Consider the following 15,725-nt stretch of genomic DNA (forward strand, 5'->3'; position numbering starts at 1 on the left):
TGAGTTCACCAGGCAGAGACAAGTCACTGTGAAGTAGATAGCACAGGACCTCCCGGAGGGCAGCGGCCAGAAACTACATATCCCGGCGTGCCCCGCTCGAGAGCACAATGGAGCCTGTCGTCATTCGGTTCACGACGCTACGCATTCCCTGAGCGCCGCCGGATGCCGGCCTGGGTCCCGCCCAGGGCGGAGGGCCCTCCTGGGCCGGCTAAACTACAGTTCCCGACATGCCCTGCCACGGGTGCGCCTGCGTACCGGAGCTACTGCGCCGGGGAGCGGGTTGGTTTAAAACGCGGTGTTAGTTTCAAGGAAACCCGCCAGCCTGTAGCAGTACGGAGCCTCAGGCGGACAGATGGACTGTAGGGTGAGGCTGCCGGGCCCTGGGCGGGTGAGCTGTGGTCGGAGGCTCGTTGGGGAGAGGCGTCGGCTCAGATAAGGACAGTCACCACTCCCTGGCGCCCTCTCCCTGTCCTAACGGAGTCCAGTCTCACTCCCTGGACCTCAGGGCCCTGATTTAAGGCGCTTCGGCGTTGGCTGCTGATGAAAGCCATTTAGGAGTGAAGTTTGCATTGGCCTGGCTCCAGCTGAGGTATGGGAGATAGTCGCTGAAGCCTCCAGATAAGCCCAATACCACCTTTATTTATGTGTTAAGTTGGAGGTTAATAGGTTCCTGGGAAGGCTATTTCGGCGTTAATGTTTGATTTTTACCCCCAGTTAATCCTGCCTGGCTTGCTTACCAGAATATAGGTGTCAGGAATTTGCACTTGTTCTTTACGGCTTCTGCAGTACCTGGCGCTTTTGCTAGAACGGAATAGACATTCGTTAAGTTCCTGTCGAAGTAGTCTCCTGTTTATTTACCACCCATAATTTCCCAGGCACTGTACTGGGCTCTAAAGATAGAAAAGTGTCTATTTTGACCCCACTTTAGGGAAGTTCTATTAGTCTGCCCTAAATGCCCGCACACACGTGCTTCTAATTTGTTAATCTTGACGTGCTCAGGACTAGGTCCTTTAATCCTTTCTGTTCTCTGTTACCCCGCCTTATGGTTTTCTTGAGCTCTTCAGAAACTAATCTCCAGTCCACACCTCATCCCCAAACTTTAGATCCACAAATTCAATAATGTATCTTTCATGTTTTAAATTTGACATTTTAAAAACTACTATCTTTTCCACAAAACGGATTCTTCCTTAATAAGTTTCCGTAGTCTCAGTGATAGCACCATCCAGGCCAAAAACCTTGGAGTAATCTTGGCTTTTTCCTTTCCCTCATATCTCATATCTAATGCATCAGCAAAAGCTGTCTTTCAAGTATATCTAGCTACCAACCTCTCTTACAGTAAGAATACCACTGCTGTCACGTTGGTTCTGACCAGCAGCATCTCTACTTCTGCTCTTGTTCTTCCACCATTTCGAGTGGGAGGGAGTCAAAGTGATCCAGTTAAAAGGAAAATTAGATAGCATTCCTCAGCTATAGACCCCCAGTGGCTCTGAGAATCACTGACAGCAAAAGCCAGACTTTTACATTGGCCTTCAAGGCTCTGTGTATTCTGATTTATTTATTTATTTTTTCTTTGAGACAGTCTCGCTCAGTCGCCCAGGCTGGAGTGCAGTGGCGCGATCTCAGCTCGCTGCAAGCTCCCCCTCCTGGGTTCACGCCATTCTTCTGCTTCAGCCTCCTGAGTAGCTGGGAATAGCTACAGGCGCATGCCATCACGCCTGGCTATTTTTTTTTTTTTTTTTTTTTTTTTTGTATTTTTAGTAGAGACAAGGTTTCACCGTGTTAGCCAGGATGGTCTCCATCTCTTGACCTCGTGATCCGCCCGCCTCGGCCTCCCAAAGTGCTCAGATTACAGGCGTGAGCCACCGCTCCCGGCCGTATTCTGGTTTTATTATTACCATCTCAATTCATCTGTCAATGTTCTCTGTGTTACTCCTTCCTCTCCAGCCAAACCCACGTCATTATTGTGTGTGAACTCATCAGACTTTCTAACTTCAGGCCTTTGCACTTGCTGTTTCCGACTTCTGGGCCTTTCTGCCCTCTGATATCTATATAGCAGGTCTTTGCTCAAATGTTATGAGGCTTTCTTTGACCACACTGCTTAAAATGAAAACCTGCCCTGCAGCCTCCATCCCACGTACTTTCCTATTTCATTTTCCTCCTTTGCACTTATCACCAATAAACAGACTGTGTATTTTACTTACTGTCTGTCTTCTTCACTGGAATATAAGCTCCGCGAAGGCAGGGAGTTTTGTCGGGACTGCTCTACCCCGCCCACGCCCCGCGCCATTGCCTATGACAGTGTCTAGCTCTTGGTAAATGTTCAGGAAATGTTTGTTAGATGTGAGTGAATGAAGATAGTGTTACCATATTATTTTCCAGTGGTTGTGATAAACAACATTGACTCCCTGGACTGTTATTTTGGAACCAATGGCATATACTTGTATATGCTTTTGCCAGTGTGCACCTATTGCCAGGTGTAGGAATGAAGCCTGTGTCCACAGAAGCAAGTGTTCTCTTTTCAAAGTCATCTGGCTTTTACTAGTATATTACTTGTGACATGGGTCTTTTTCTTGCCGTGCTTTCCATAAGGTTACCTGCCTAGAAGCTCTTTGGAAATTTTCTCCCTAAACATTAAGACAGAATTCTATTAGTTTGATAATGATATATGCATAGAAATTAGTTATGAATGAACTTTTTTAAAATTAAAAGTTTATATCTCTATTTTTATTGCTGTTACTATCAAGCATTAGGACTTAGGTTCAAGGCAGCAATCAATATTTGCTCCTTTTCAAACACAACAAAGCACAGATATGTTAAAGCCGTTTTCTCTTTACTAGAATGTCAGCCAGTAGAGGTAGATTCTTTTCATGTAAGACTGTTCTTCTTAGACTATGAGCCATAGAACTATGACTTATGAGGATCTGCCAAGTGGCCAATGGAGAGTGTGTGTGTATTTATGTGTGTATGGGTGTGGGTGGCATTTCTGCTATCCCTGCTTTGGGCCTACCAGATAGGGAGGACAAACAAGGGTATGAGCAACTGCAGTGAAAATGAGAATCTTTCTCTAACTTTAAGCCCCAACGTGGTAGATTAATTTACTGGATTGAAAGTTCTTATCTCATACTTTAACAGCCTCCCAGATACTTGGGGACTCTGCCTGGTGGCTTTAAGACTGTCTTCTTGCTACTCAGCCATCACTGCCCCCTCCCTTGCTTCCAAGGACTCTCCTGACCTTGGCATTGTTTGGTTTTGTTTTTGTTTTCCCATGGTGGGAAGTGGAGGTGGTGGTTGGGAGGGAAGGTTTTCAGCTAACCCTGAGACTTGTTTTTATTTTTATTTTTTTAGAGACAGGGTCTTGCTTTGTCACCCAGGCTGGGGTGCAGTGGCACAATCATAGCTCACTGCAGCCTCTACCTCCTGGGCTCAAGTGATCCTTGTGCCTCAGCCTCCCGAGTAGCTAGGGCTACAGGCACAGGCCACCATGCCCAGCTCATTTTTAAACATTTTTGGTAGAGAATAGGGTCTTGCCATGTGGGCCAGGCTGGTCTGGAACTCCCGGCCTCAAGTGATCCTCCCACATAGGCCTTTCAAAAATGCTGGGACTACAGGCATGAGCCACTGTGCCTGGCCATGAGATCTGTTTTTAGTAAATCCCCAAAGGCTAGATTGGCTTAATTTTTGCATCAGCAACTTTGATGACCTGAACAGGATTCTCAGCGATTGACTAAGAGGATATTTTAAGGACAACACCATGTGTTTCACTCAAAAGCTTTGTCCCCTGCCTACCATCAATCAGTGTCCCAGTCACTTCAATCTCCCCCTTCTTAGGGTGAATTTTCTATAAACTTCCTGCCCCTCAGAGACTGGGGCAAGTTGGTTCCTCCTTTTTGAAAGTATATTTTCTCTATGGAAGCCTGAGAAGCTTTAGTGTAGAGCAGGGTCGGGTGGCACTGGGTATGGATGCAAACCAAATTCCTACCACGACACGTTGGACCTTTTTTTAAAAACAAATGAAGCAACTTAAATGATTTGCCATTTTTTCATGGCTGAAAGTACACATGTCCTGGAGAGTGAATGTAAGCATTTAATACAGATCATAGGTTCCTTAGGGAAATATCAACAAAACTAGACATTTGAACAATTACATGAAAAAATTTTAGTTGGGAATCTGCATCCTATTCAAACTGTGTGGGGGAGCTTCTCCATTTCCTATATATTTTTTTCCAAAGATAGACTTTTGCAATATGCATGTTAGTATTATGTGCTTGGCTTTTGATATAAATGAACATAGACAAGACTCTATATATATATATATATTTTTTTTTTTTGAGACTGAGTCTCGCTCTGTCGCCCAAGCTGGAGTGCAGTGGCACAATCCTGGCTCACTGCAAGCTCCGCCTCCTGGGTTCATGCCATTCTCCTGCCCCAGCCTCCCGAGTAGCTGGGAATACAGGCGCCCGCCACCGCGCTCGGCTCATTTTTTGTATTTTTAGTAGAGACGGGGTTTCACCGTGGTCTCGATCTCCTGACCTTGTGATCCGCCCGCCTCGGCCTCCCAAAGTGCTGGGATTACAGGCGTGAGCCACCGCACCCGGCCAAGACTATATTATAACCGGCTACCTGGGCCTAATAAATTGCCACAGAAATCGTTCTCCCTCCCCTGCTCTGGCACTGCTTGTCATTTTTACTTCTTCGTTCTACTTGTTTTTCCACCAGCTAATGCCTGGGCCTACCGTATGTAGAAGAAAGTGACTAAAACAAAAAACCAAAAGTTTTAAATCTCACATTAGCAGAGTTTGAAGATTACTGGTTTTGCCCAAATGTCATGTTAGTCTGAGGTGCTCTGTCTTTTCCTTGTGTTTATCAGACCCTGGTGATCCTTGGCTCTTTGTTTGTATTTGAGAGTGAGGTGCTGCATGCCTGACTGATAGAACGCTCTGGGAATTGTAAGGGGGTAGGAAAAGACAGGTGCCATCTTTTCTCTCCTTTTTATTTAGAAAAACAAAAGTCTGCCTAGGAGCCCTTTTGCAAACTTCTGCCCAAAGTCTCTTTGGCCAGAATATTCACATGAGTGTGCCCGCTGAGGCGAGGCTGGGGTCATGAGCTTTTCTGCTTCTTTTGGAGAGAGGACAAAGGAGCTGTGTCTGCACACACCCCATTAGCCAACCTTTCCCTACTTTTTCTCCCCACCTTTGGCCTGATTTATCTCTAGGTCAGTAGCTGGACAGCAGGTGACAGAAAATAGAATGGAGGTGTTTCTCCATTGTTACCCCTCCATTTTTTCCCCATCCATTGCTGTTGGTGGCTCCCCCAATTCCAGCCCTGGTTTATGGCAGCTGATCCAGCCCTATGGGCTTACTCAGAGGCTCTTCCTTTTCCTACTTGAGGAATACTATACTGGCTCATGTGGTAACATTACCAGGAGTCTCCACATCTGTTTTTTTTTTTTTTCCCCCAGAAATGTAGATGAACCCTACTTTGAATCTTTGTATGTCCAGAGACTGCATCAATATCTGCATGTCTTTGTCTTTCCTTCAGGAATGAACTGAAAAAAAAGAAAGAAAGTTAATAGAAGGGAGCTTCTTTCACCCCATGTCGTTAAGCTGACTTAACAGCAGATCTAAAGAATGCAAAAAGCTTGTGTCAAAAAATGCATTGTTTCACAGTAGGGCATGAAAGAAAAATTCTGGTCAGAAACACCATAATAAGAGTAAAAAGAAAAACAGGCTGGGTGTGATGGCTCATGCCTGTAATGCCAGCACTTTGGGAGACTGAGGCTGGCGGATCACTTGAGGTCAGGAGTTTGAGACCAGCATGGCCAACATGGTGAAGCCCCGTCTCTACTAAAAATACAAAAAAAAAAAAAAAAAAAAAAAAAATTTAGCTGGGCCTGGTGGCACACACCTGTAATCTCAGCTACCCGGGAGGCTGAGGTGGGAGGATTGCTTGAACTCAGGAGGTGGAGGTTGCAGTGAGCCGAGATTGCTCCATTTCAGTCCAGCTTAGGTGACAGAGCAAGACTCCGCCTCAAAAAAGAAAAAAATAGAAAGGCCATTTTCTGGGACCTGTGGGAAGAGATAGAAAGTGAATTGGAGAGCTATTTCAGGATGAAGAAACATCCTCAGCAGGTATAGCAAGCTCAGCCCCACCATGATTCTTGCTCCCACCAGTCCTCCCGCTTCATGAGTTCTTGCCGTGGGTCCTGGGACCACCTTCAGCAACTTGAACATGAGGTGGACCCCCCTTTCACTTCCAGGAAGGTGAGGGTCAGGGAGATACCTGATTATGTAGGAAGTGGTAACAAGGTATATTCCTGATATTCCAAGTTGGACCCTTGTGAACACATTCCCATACGAACACAATCACTAGAAATGGCTGAGGTTTACAACATGATTAGTAGAGAAATGTCTGTACAGGATGGAGTGTCAGGAAAATGTTTTTAAAGTTTTCATCAATTACTTTGTCATTGAACACGATTCATTTACACGTTGGGACCACATATAAGCTAATTCTGCTTCTGTCACTAATGTCTTGAAAGAGTATTCTCACTATTATTTTCATTGGGTTTTGGGGGAGGAGCCTGTGGAAATTTGATGTCAATAGCTGTAGAAAGGTCTTTGCTTTTGCTTGAAGTTAAGGTTGCATGTTATTTTTTAAAATGTTGCTTCAATGTAGGATACATAGTTGGTAAATCATTTATTTTGTGACAACTGTACAGAGGTCCAAGTATAGAATGTTTTTCAAGAAGGTTGAATGGTAATAATGTTACGATGAAAATGGCTAATAATAAAAGCCATTCCCTCAGCAAGTCATAGGTCCTCGTGTGTGACCAATAGTGGCAAATAGAATAGACTAAATTATGATGAAATAAACTACTCAACAATCTTAATGGCTTGCAACAACATAGGTTTATTGTATGTCATGACATCCACACTGTATATCATGAATGGGTTGTGGGTCTGTTTGATGTCATTGTCACCTTGGGACCCTAGTGCATGGAGAAAGTCCTGCCTGGGATGTTGCTCATCTCATGGGGGAGGGAAAAGAGAGAGAAGGTGAAGAACAAGCTGGCTCATAACTTCCACCTACATTTAATTGACCAAAGCAGAACACATGACCATTCCTGAGTTCAACAGGACAGTGATGCCTAATCCTGGCACAGGAATGGCAGTGACTATTTTTGATCAATAATAGGACCTACCACGCTAAGATTGTGACTGTATTCTTAGGTACATATGGAAACTACAGTGTCCAGACCGGTCCTTTCTCCAACCCACATCAACGCTACAGCTTCTGAAACATTCACAGTACTTCAGCAAAGGATGCGAATAGTTGAGGAACAGACCAGTTCACTGAGGGATGACCTAATAATGTTGGATTTTGGTGAAAAAAGGTAACAAAAATGAACTAGATCTCCGTAGGTTGAAGAATTTTGCTTCACTGCTTATTAAGTCACAGTAGTTTGGCAGATGAGATGGATATTTGCAAAGGAACTGGGAAATAATTTTCATTTGAGCATTACTTAGAAAATATTTACAAAATGAAGAGTTGTCATTCTGTGGTAGAGCTAGAGCTATTATCACTTCTTTCCTAAACAGATACTTAAAATGTGTTAATTAGGTATACAAACTTCGGTATTCTGTTTGCTTGATTAAAAACAAATGTAAGTTTTCATGTAATAAAAAAAGATTGGTTCTTATTTTAAAATAGAGACATATTAAGGTTAAAAGCTAGAATGTTGCTTCATGCCATTAATTTGGTCATTTTCTTCTCCCATATTTATTGTAAATTAAAAGAGGTTTTTGAAGTCTTTAAAAATTTTATAATTTAGAATGAGATACTCAAAAAAAAATTGTTTTTTCCCCTAGTGCCTCTAAAGAAGTAATTAAAAGTTGGATTATCAATGACCTGCAGAATCTGTGGGCTTAAGCAGCCAATTTAGAATTTACTGGTGTGATTTTTTAAAAATTACATATATATTTCCTGAGTGTCTCTCATGAAAGGTATCAAATTAGTATAGTGGGTATTGCACCCATGGAATAAATAACCCTTTATTCACAATGTAGTTGGTATAGCACCCATGGAATAAGTAACCCTTTAGCAGTTAAAGATTAAATTTGGTTCAAATGTTGAGTATGTTGGTAACACAATAGGAATATTTATTATGAATTTAAAAATGTTCTAAAAACATGAATATATTGCCTCCATGCAGACTTTAATAATTAGTTCACTATAATAGAATTAACATTTAACATTTTTATGCATATAAAATATACATATATACATACATATTTTATATGCATGTATTATGTATGTAATTATCACACCTTAAATATTTAACATATTTTTATTTATTTATTTATTTTTTATTATACTTTAAGTTCTAGGGTACATGTGCACAACATGCAGGTTACATATGTATACATGTGCCATGTTGGTGTGCTGCACCCATTAACTTGTCATTTACATTAAGTGTATCTCCTAATGCCATCCGTCCCCCCTCCCCCTCCCCACAGTAGGCCCTGGTGTGTGATGTTCCCCTTCCTGTGTCCAAGTGATCTCATTGTTCAATTCCCACCCATGAGTGAGAACATGCGGTGTTTGGTTTTCTGTTCTTGTGATAGTTTGCTGAGAATGATGGTTTCCAGCTGCATCCATGTCCCTACAAAGGACACAAACTCATCCTTTTTTATGGCTGCATAGTATTCCATGGTGTATATGTGCCACATTTTCTTAATCCAATCTGTCACTGATGGACATTTGGGTTGATTCCAAGTCTTTGCTATTGTGAATAGTGCCACAATAAACACATGCGTGCATGTGTCTTTATAGCAGCATGACTTATAATCCTTTGGGTATATACCCAGTAATGGGATGACTGGGTCAAATGGTATTTCTAGTTCTAGATCCTTGAGGAATTGCCACACTGTTTTCCACAATGGTTGAACTAGTTTACAGTACCACCAACAGCGTAACAGTGTTCCTATATCTCCACATCCTCTCCAGCACCTATTGTTTCCTGACTTTTTAATCATCACCATTCTAACTGGTGTGAGATGGTATCTCATTGTGGTTTTGATTTTCGTTTCTCTGATGGCGAGTGGTGATGAGCATTTTTTCATGAGTCTGTTGGCTGTATAGATGTCTTCTTTTGAGAAGTGTCTGTTCATATCCTTTCCCACTTTTTGATGGGGTTGTTTTTTTTCTTGTAAATTTGAGATCTTTGTAGGTTCTGGATATTAGCCCTTTGTCAGATAAGTAGATTTTAAAAATTTTCTCCCATTCTGTAGGTTGCCTGTTCACTCTGATGGTAGTTTCTTTTGCCGTGCAGAAGCTCTTTAGTTTAATTAGATCGCATTTGTCAATTTTGGCTTTTGTTGCCATTGCTTTTGGTGTTTTAGACATGAAGTCCTTGCCCATGCCTATGTCCTGAATGGTATTACCTAGTTTGTCTTCTAGGGTTCTTATGGTTTTAGGTCTAACATTTAACTCTCTAATCCATCTTGAATTAATTTTCGTATAAGGAGTAAGGAAAGGATCTAGTTTCAGCTTTCTACTTATGGCTAGCTAATTTTCCCAGCACCATTTATTAAATAGGGAATCCTTTCCCCATTTCTTGTTTTTGTCAGGTTTGTCAAAGATCAGATGGCTGTAGATGTGTGGTATTATTTCTGAGGGCTCTGTTCTGTTCCATTGGTCTATATCTCTGTTTTGGTACCAGTACCATGCTGTTTTGGTTACTGTAGCCTTGTAGTATAGTTTGAAGTCAGGTAGCGTGATGCCTCCAGCTTTGCTCTTTTGGCTTAGGATTGTCTTGGCAATGCGGGGTCTTTTTTGGTTCCATATGAAGTTTAAAGCAGTTTTTTCCAATTCTGTGAAGAAAGTCATTGGTAGCTTAATGGGGATGGCATTGAATCTATAAATTACCTTGGGCAGTATGGCTATTTTCATGATATTGATTCTTCCCATCCATGAGCATGGTATGTTCTTCCATTTGTTTGTGTCCTCTTTTATTTCACTGAACAGTGGTTTGTAGTTCTCCTTGAAGAGGTTCTTCACATCCCTTGTAAGTTTGATTCCTAGGTATTTTATTCTCTTTGAAGCTATTGTGAATGGGAGTTCATTAATGATTTGGCTCTCTGTCAGTTATTGGTGTATAAGAATGCTTGTGATTTTTGCACATTGATTTTGTATCCTGAGTCTTTGCTGAAATTGCTTATCAGCTTAAGGAGATTTTGGGCTGAGACGATGGTGTTTTCTAAATATACAGTCATGTCATCTGCAAACAGGGACAATTTGACATACTTAATTATGTACCTAATTATCACACCTTAAATATTTAACATGTTTTATGTATCACTTGTTTCTACATAACAAGAAAAGGTTTATGAAAAATCCATATTAAAATAAACAACAATTAAAAAGTCAGTGGTCCTCATTTATCCCACATTGGTCTCATCTTTACCTAATAACAAGAAATATATTTAAAATTGGAATGGTTAATAAATGCTTGTTAACTAAAGAGTCTATTCTTTTTTCTTTTTTTATAGTTTATTTTTAATTGACAATTGTATATATTTATGGGGTAAAATGTAATGCTATGATGCATGCATACATTGTAGAATTATTGAATCAGGCTAATTAACATATCCATAACCTCACATACTTATTTCCTTGTGGCAAAAGGATTTAAAATTACTCTTTTAAGAATTTTGAAATATGCAATACATTATTATTAATTATAGTCAATGTACTTTGCAGTGGATCGCTAGAACTTATACCTCCTCTTAAAATGGAGCTTTGTACTCTGATGAACAATCTCTTCTTTCCCTGTCTACCTCCTCACCTTTACCCAGCCTTTGTTAACTACTGTTCTACATTCTACTTCTGTGAGTTTGATTTTTTAAGATTTACATATAAGTCAAATCATGCATATTTGTTTTTCCATGCCTGGCTTATTTCCCTGTTGATGGGCATTTAGGTTGTTTCTATATCTTGGCTATTGTGAATAGTGCTACAGTGAACACAGGAGTGCATATATCCCTTTAACATACTGATTTCAATTCCTTAGGTTGTGTATCCAGAAGTGGGATTGCTGGATCCTATGACAGTTCTGCTTTTAGTGTTTTGGGGACCCTCCATACTGTTCTCCAAAATGGCTATACTAATTTACATTCCCATCAACTGTGTACAGGGGATTCCCTTTTCTCAGTACCCTTGCCAACTTGTTAGCTTTCATCTTTTTTATAATAGCCATTCTAACAGGTGTGAGGTTTTCTCATCGTGGTTTTAATTTGTATTTCCCTGATGATTTGTGATGTTGAGTATTTTTTTTAATGTATCTGTTGGCCATTTGTATGTCTTCATTTGAGGAATGTCTATTCTGGTTTTTTGACCATGTTTAAAAAATAAGGTTGTTTTCTTATTATTGAGTAGTTTGAGTTTCTTGTATATTTTGAATATTAGTCTTTTATCAGATGTATGATTTGCAAATATCTTCTCCCAATCTGTGAGCTGTCTCTTCATTCTGTTGATTGTTTCCATTGCTGTGCAGAAGCCTTTTAGTTTGATGCATTCCTGTTTGTCTATTTTTGCTTTTGTTGCCTGTGCTTTGGGAGTCACATCCAAGAAATCATTGCTGAGACCAATGTCAAAGAGGTTTTCCCTTATGTTTTCTTCTAGTAGTTTTAGTTTCAGGTCTTATGTTTTACATTTGTCTTTAATCCATTCTAAGTTGATTCTAGTATATGGGGTGAAATAAGGGCCCAATTTCATTCTTCTATATATGGATAGCCAGTTTTCCTAGTACTTGATTGAAGAGACTGTCTTCAGTCATTGTGTATTCTTGGCACCTTTGTTGAAAATCAATTGACCATAAATGCATAGGTTTATTTCTGGGCTGCCTATCATATTTTGTTGAGATATGTGTTGTTATGTAGAAATGTTTAGATATACAAATACTTACCATTGTTTTACATTTGCCTACAGTATTCGGTACAGTAACATGCTATACCGGTTTATAGGCCAGGAGATATAGCCTAGGTATGGAGTGGGCTATAGCATCTATGTTTGTGTAAATATACTCTATGATGTTTGTACAATGACAAAATCACCTAACAACACATATCTCAGAATGTATCATTGTCATTACATAACTCATTACTGTATTTGTGTCATACTCAATTTCTTTCATCAGCCTTTTAGAGTTTTCATTGTACAGATCTTTCACCTCCTTGGTTAAACTTATTCCTCAGTATTTTTTTTTTTTTTGATGCTCTTATAAATGGGATTATTTTCTTAATTTCTTTTTCAGATAGTTCATTGTTAGTGGATAGAAATGCTACCGACTTTTTGTATGTTGATTTTGTATCCTGCAACTTTACTGAATTCATTTATTGTAATTGTTTTTTGGTAGTGTCTTTAGGGTTTTCTGTACATAAGATTTTGTATGTCTTCAACAAAAAGAGACAATTTCACTTCTTCCTTTCCTGTTTGGATTTCTTTTATTTCTTTTTCTTTTCTAATTGCTTTGGCTAGGACTTAAAACAGTGCATTGAATGGAAGTGGTAAGAATGGTCATCCTTATCTCAGTCCTGATCAGAAGCTTTCAACTTCTCACCATTGAGCATGATGTTAGCTGTAGGCTTATCATATATGGCCTTTATTATGTTGAGGTACATTCCTTCTATACCTTTGATGTTGAGAGTTTTTATTATGAAACTATTGAATTTTGTTAAATGCTTTCTCTGCATCTATTGAGATGATTATATAGTTTTTATCCTTCATTCTATTAATACAGTAGATCACATTTATTGATTTGCACATGTTGAACTGTTGTTGCATCTCAGGGATGAATCTCACTTCATCGTGGTGAATGATCCTTTTACTGTACTGTGGAATATGGTTTGGTAGTGGTTTTTTTTGTTTGTTTTTGTTTTGTTTGTTTTTGAGACTGAGCCTTGCTGTGTCCCCCAGGTTGGAGTGCAGTGGTGCAGTCTTGGCTCACTGCAACCTCTGCCTCCCAGGTTCAAGCAATTCTCCTGCCTCAGCCTCCTGAGGATTTGGGATTACAGGCATGTGCCACCACGCCTGGCTAATTTTTGTATTTTCAACAAATACGGGGTTTCCCCATGTTGGTTAGGCTTGTCTCAAACTCCTGGTCTCGTGATCTGCCCACCTCGGCCTTCCACAGTGCTGGGATTACAGGCGTGAACCACCATACCAGCCACTGATGTTTTTATTGATAATTTTTGCGTCTGTGTTCAGGAATATTTACCTGTAATTTTCTTTTCTTTTAGTGTCTTTGTCTGCCTTTAATTTCAGGGTAATGCCGACCTTGGAAAATGAATTTGATGTATTCCCTCCTCTTCAGTTTTTTTGACAGCTTGAAAAGAATTGGTATTCTGCATTAAATGTTTGGTAGAAATTCGCAGTAATGCCATCTGGTACTGGGTTTTTATTTGATAGGAGGAAACTTTTTATTACTGATTCAATCTTCTTACTCTTTATTGGCCTGTTCAGATTTTCAGTTTCTTCATTATTCAGTCTTGGTAGGTTACATGTTTCTAGGAATTTATCCATTTCTTCTAGATTATCCAATGTGTTCTCATTTTGCTGTGTGGTTATTCTGAGGATTGCAAAAAAAACACAATAGGCTATTTTAAAGTGATAACAATTTAATTTTTACTGCATGCCCGAACTCCACACTTTCACTCTCCCTGCTCCCACTATTTATGTTCTTAATGTCACAAATTACATGTGTTTATAACGCGTATCTCTTAGCAAATTATTGTAGCTATAGTTGTTTTTATTAGTTTTGTCTTTTAACCTGTATACTAGAGATATAATTGATCAATAACCTGCTATTACAGCATTAGAGTGATTCGAATTTGACAGTGCTTTTACTAGTGGTTTTTATGCTTTGTTCTTCCTTCAGCTTGAAGAACTTTCTTTAGCTTTTCTTGTAAGGTAGTGGCAATAAACTCCTTCACCTTTTGTTTGTCTGAGAAAGTCTTTATTGCTCCTTTGTTTTTGAAAGATAGCATTGCTGAGTATAGTATCCTTGGCTGACAGTTTTATTTTTCTTTCGGGATTTTGACTATATATTCCACTTTCTTCTTGCCTACTAGGTTTCTGTTGAAAACTTCATTGATAGTCTAATATGGGTTCTCTTGTATGTAACAAGCTACTTTTCCCTTGATGCTTTTAAAAATCTTTGTCTTTAACTTTTGACAATTTGATGATAATGTGTCTGCATTGGTCCATTCTGCATTGCTATAAAGGAATACTTGAGACTGGGTAATTTATAAAGAAAAGAGATATATTTGGTTCATAGTTCTGCAGGCTGTAAAAACATGGTGCCAGCAACTACTCAACTTCTGTTGAGGCCTCAGGAAGCTTACAATCATGGTGGAAGGCAAAGGTGGAGTAGGTGAGTCACATGGTGAGAGAGGGAGGGAGAGAGAGGAGGAGGTGCCAGGCCCCTTTAAACAACCAGTGTGAACTAACAGAGTGAGAAGTCACTCATTACCATGGGAAGGGCACCAAGCCATTCATGAGGGATCTGCCCCCATGACCTAACAGCTCCCACCAGGCCCTACCTCCAACAATGGAGATCACATTTCAACATGAGATTTGGAGGGGACAGACATCCAAACTATGTCATTCCACCCTTGGCCCCCAAATCTCATGTTCTTCTCATACTGCAAAATATAATCATCCCTTCTCGATAGTACCCTAAAGGCTTAACTTATTCCAGCATTAATTCAAAAGTCCCAAATCTAAATTCTAAAGTCTCATCTGAGACTCAAGGCAAGTTCTTTCCACCTATGAACCTGTAAGACAAAATGAAAGTTATTTACTTCCAAGATATAATGTGGTACAAACATGGGGTAAACATTCCCATTCCGAAAGGAAGAAATTGGCTAAAAGAAAGGAGCAGTGGGTCCCACAGTTTAAAGCTCAAAAACAATCTTTGACAGTGTCCCATATCCTGGGCACACTGGTATGCCAGATGGGCTAGCAAAGCCTTGAGCAGCTCTGCCCCTCTGGCTTTGCAGGTTGCAGCCCCCGTGGCTGCTCTCAAGGGTTGGAGTTGAGTGCCTATGGCTTTTACAGGCTCAGGGTGAAAGCTGCCAGTGGCTCTGCCCTTCTAGGGTCTGGAGGGTAGGTTCATTCCCACAGCTCCCCTGAGCAGTGCCCTCAGGTGGGCCATTTGTGGGGACTCCAGTCCCATATTTCCCTTCAGTGCTGCCCTAACAGAAGCCTGTTGTAGGAGCAGAGCCTTTGCAGAGAGCTTCTGCATGGGCACCCACACTTTCTCATACATCCTCTGAAATCCAGTGGGAAGCTGCCAGACCTCCTTCATTCTTGCATTCCGCATGCCTGCAAGCTTAGCACCACATGGAAACTACAAAGGCTTATGGCCTATATCCTCTGAAGCAGTGGCCTGAGCTATATTTGGGGCCCTTTGAGCCTTGGTGAGAGCTGGAACAGCCAGGATGTGGGGAGCACTCCTGAGGTGGTACAGGGCAGTGACACCCAGTCCCCAAAACCATTCTTTCATCCTAGGCCTCTGGGCCTGTGATGAGAGGGGCTGCTTCAAAGATTTCTGAAATGCCTTCAGAGCCTTTTTCCCATTGTGTTGGCTATTAGCATCTGGCTTCCTTTTAGTCATGCTAATCTCTCTAGCAAATGGTTGCTCCACAGGCCACTTGAATTCCTTT

The 15,725-nt window shown here is 40.6% G+C and overlaps 1 protein-coding gene across 6 annotated transcripts in view; it reads left to right on the forward strand.

Annotated features, from left to right (window-relative positions):
* Positions 1-200: 200 nt before the first annotated feature.
* Positions 201-15,725, forward strand: part of CCDC150 (coiled-coil domain containing 150) — a 94,701-nt gene continuing 79,176 nt past the window's right edge. For 3 of the 6 annotated variants that reach the window (XM_077957334.1, XM_077957337.1, XM_077957336.1), the window contains exons 1-2: positions 202-364; positions 7,230-7,393. In XM_077957334.1, the coding sequence (XP_077813460.1) occupies positions 353-364; positions 7,230-7,393 (176 nt within the window). In that variant the 5' untranslated portion in view covers positions 202-352. Of the gene's footprint in view, positions 365-472; positions 590-7,229; positions 7,394-15,725 lie in introns of those variants that run through there. The other 3 variants (XM_015131900.3, XM_015131904.3, XM_077957335.1) reach the window with 2 other exon arrangements.

This window comes from Macaca mulatta, chromosome 12 (genome assembly GCF_049350105.2).
Source record: "Macaca mulatta isolate MMU2019108-1 chromosome 12, T2T-MMU8v2.0, whole genome shotgun sequence".
NCBI classification, from domain to species: domain Eukaryota; kingdom Metazoa; phylum Chordata; class Mammalia; order Primates; family Cercopithecidae; genus Macaca; species Macaca mulatta.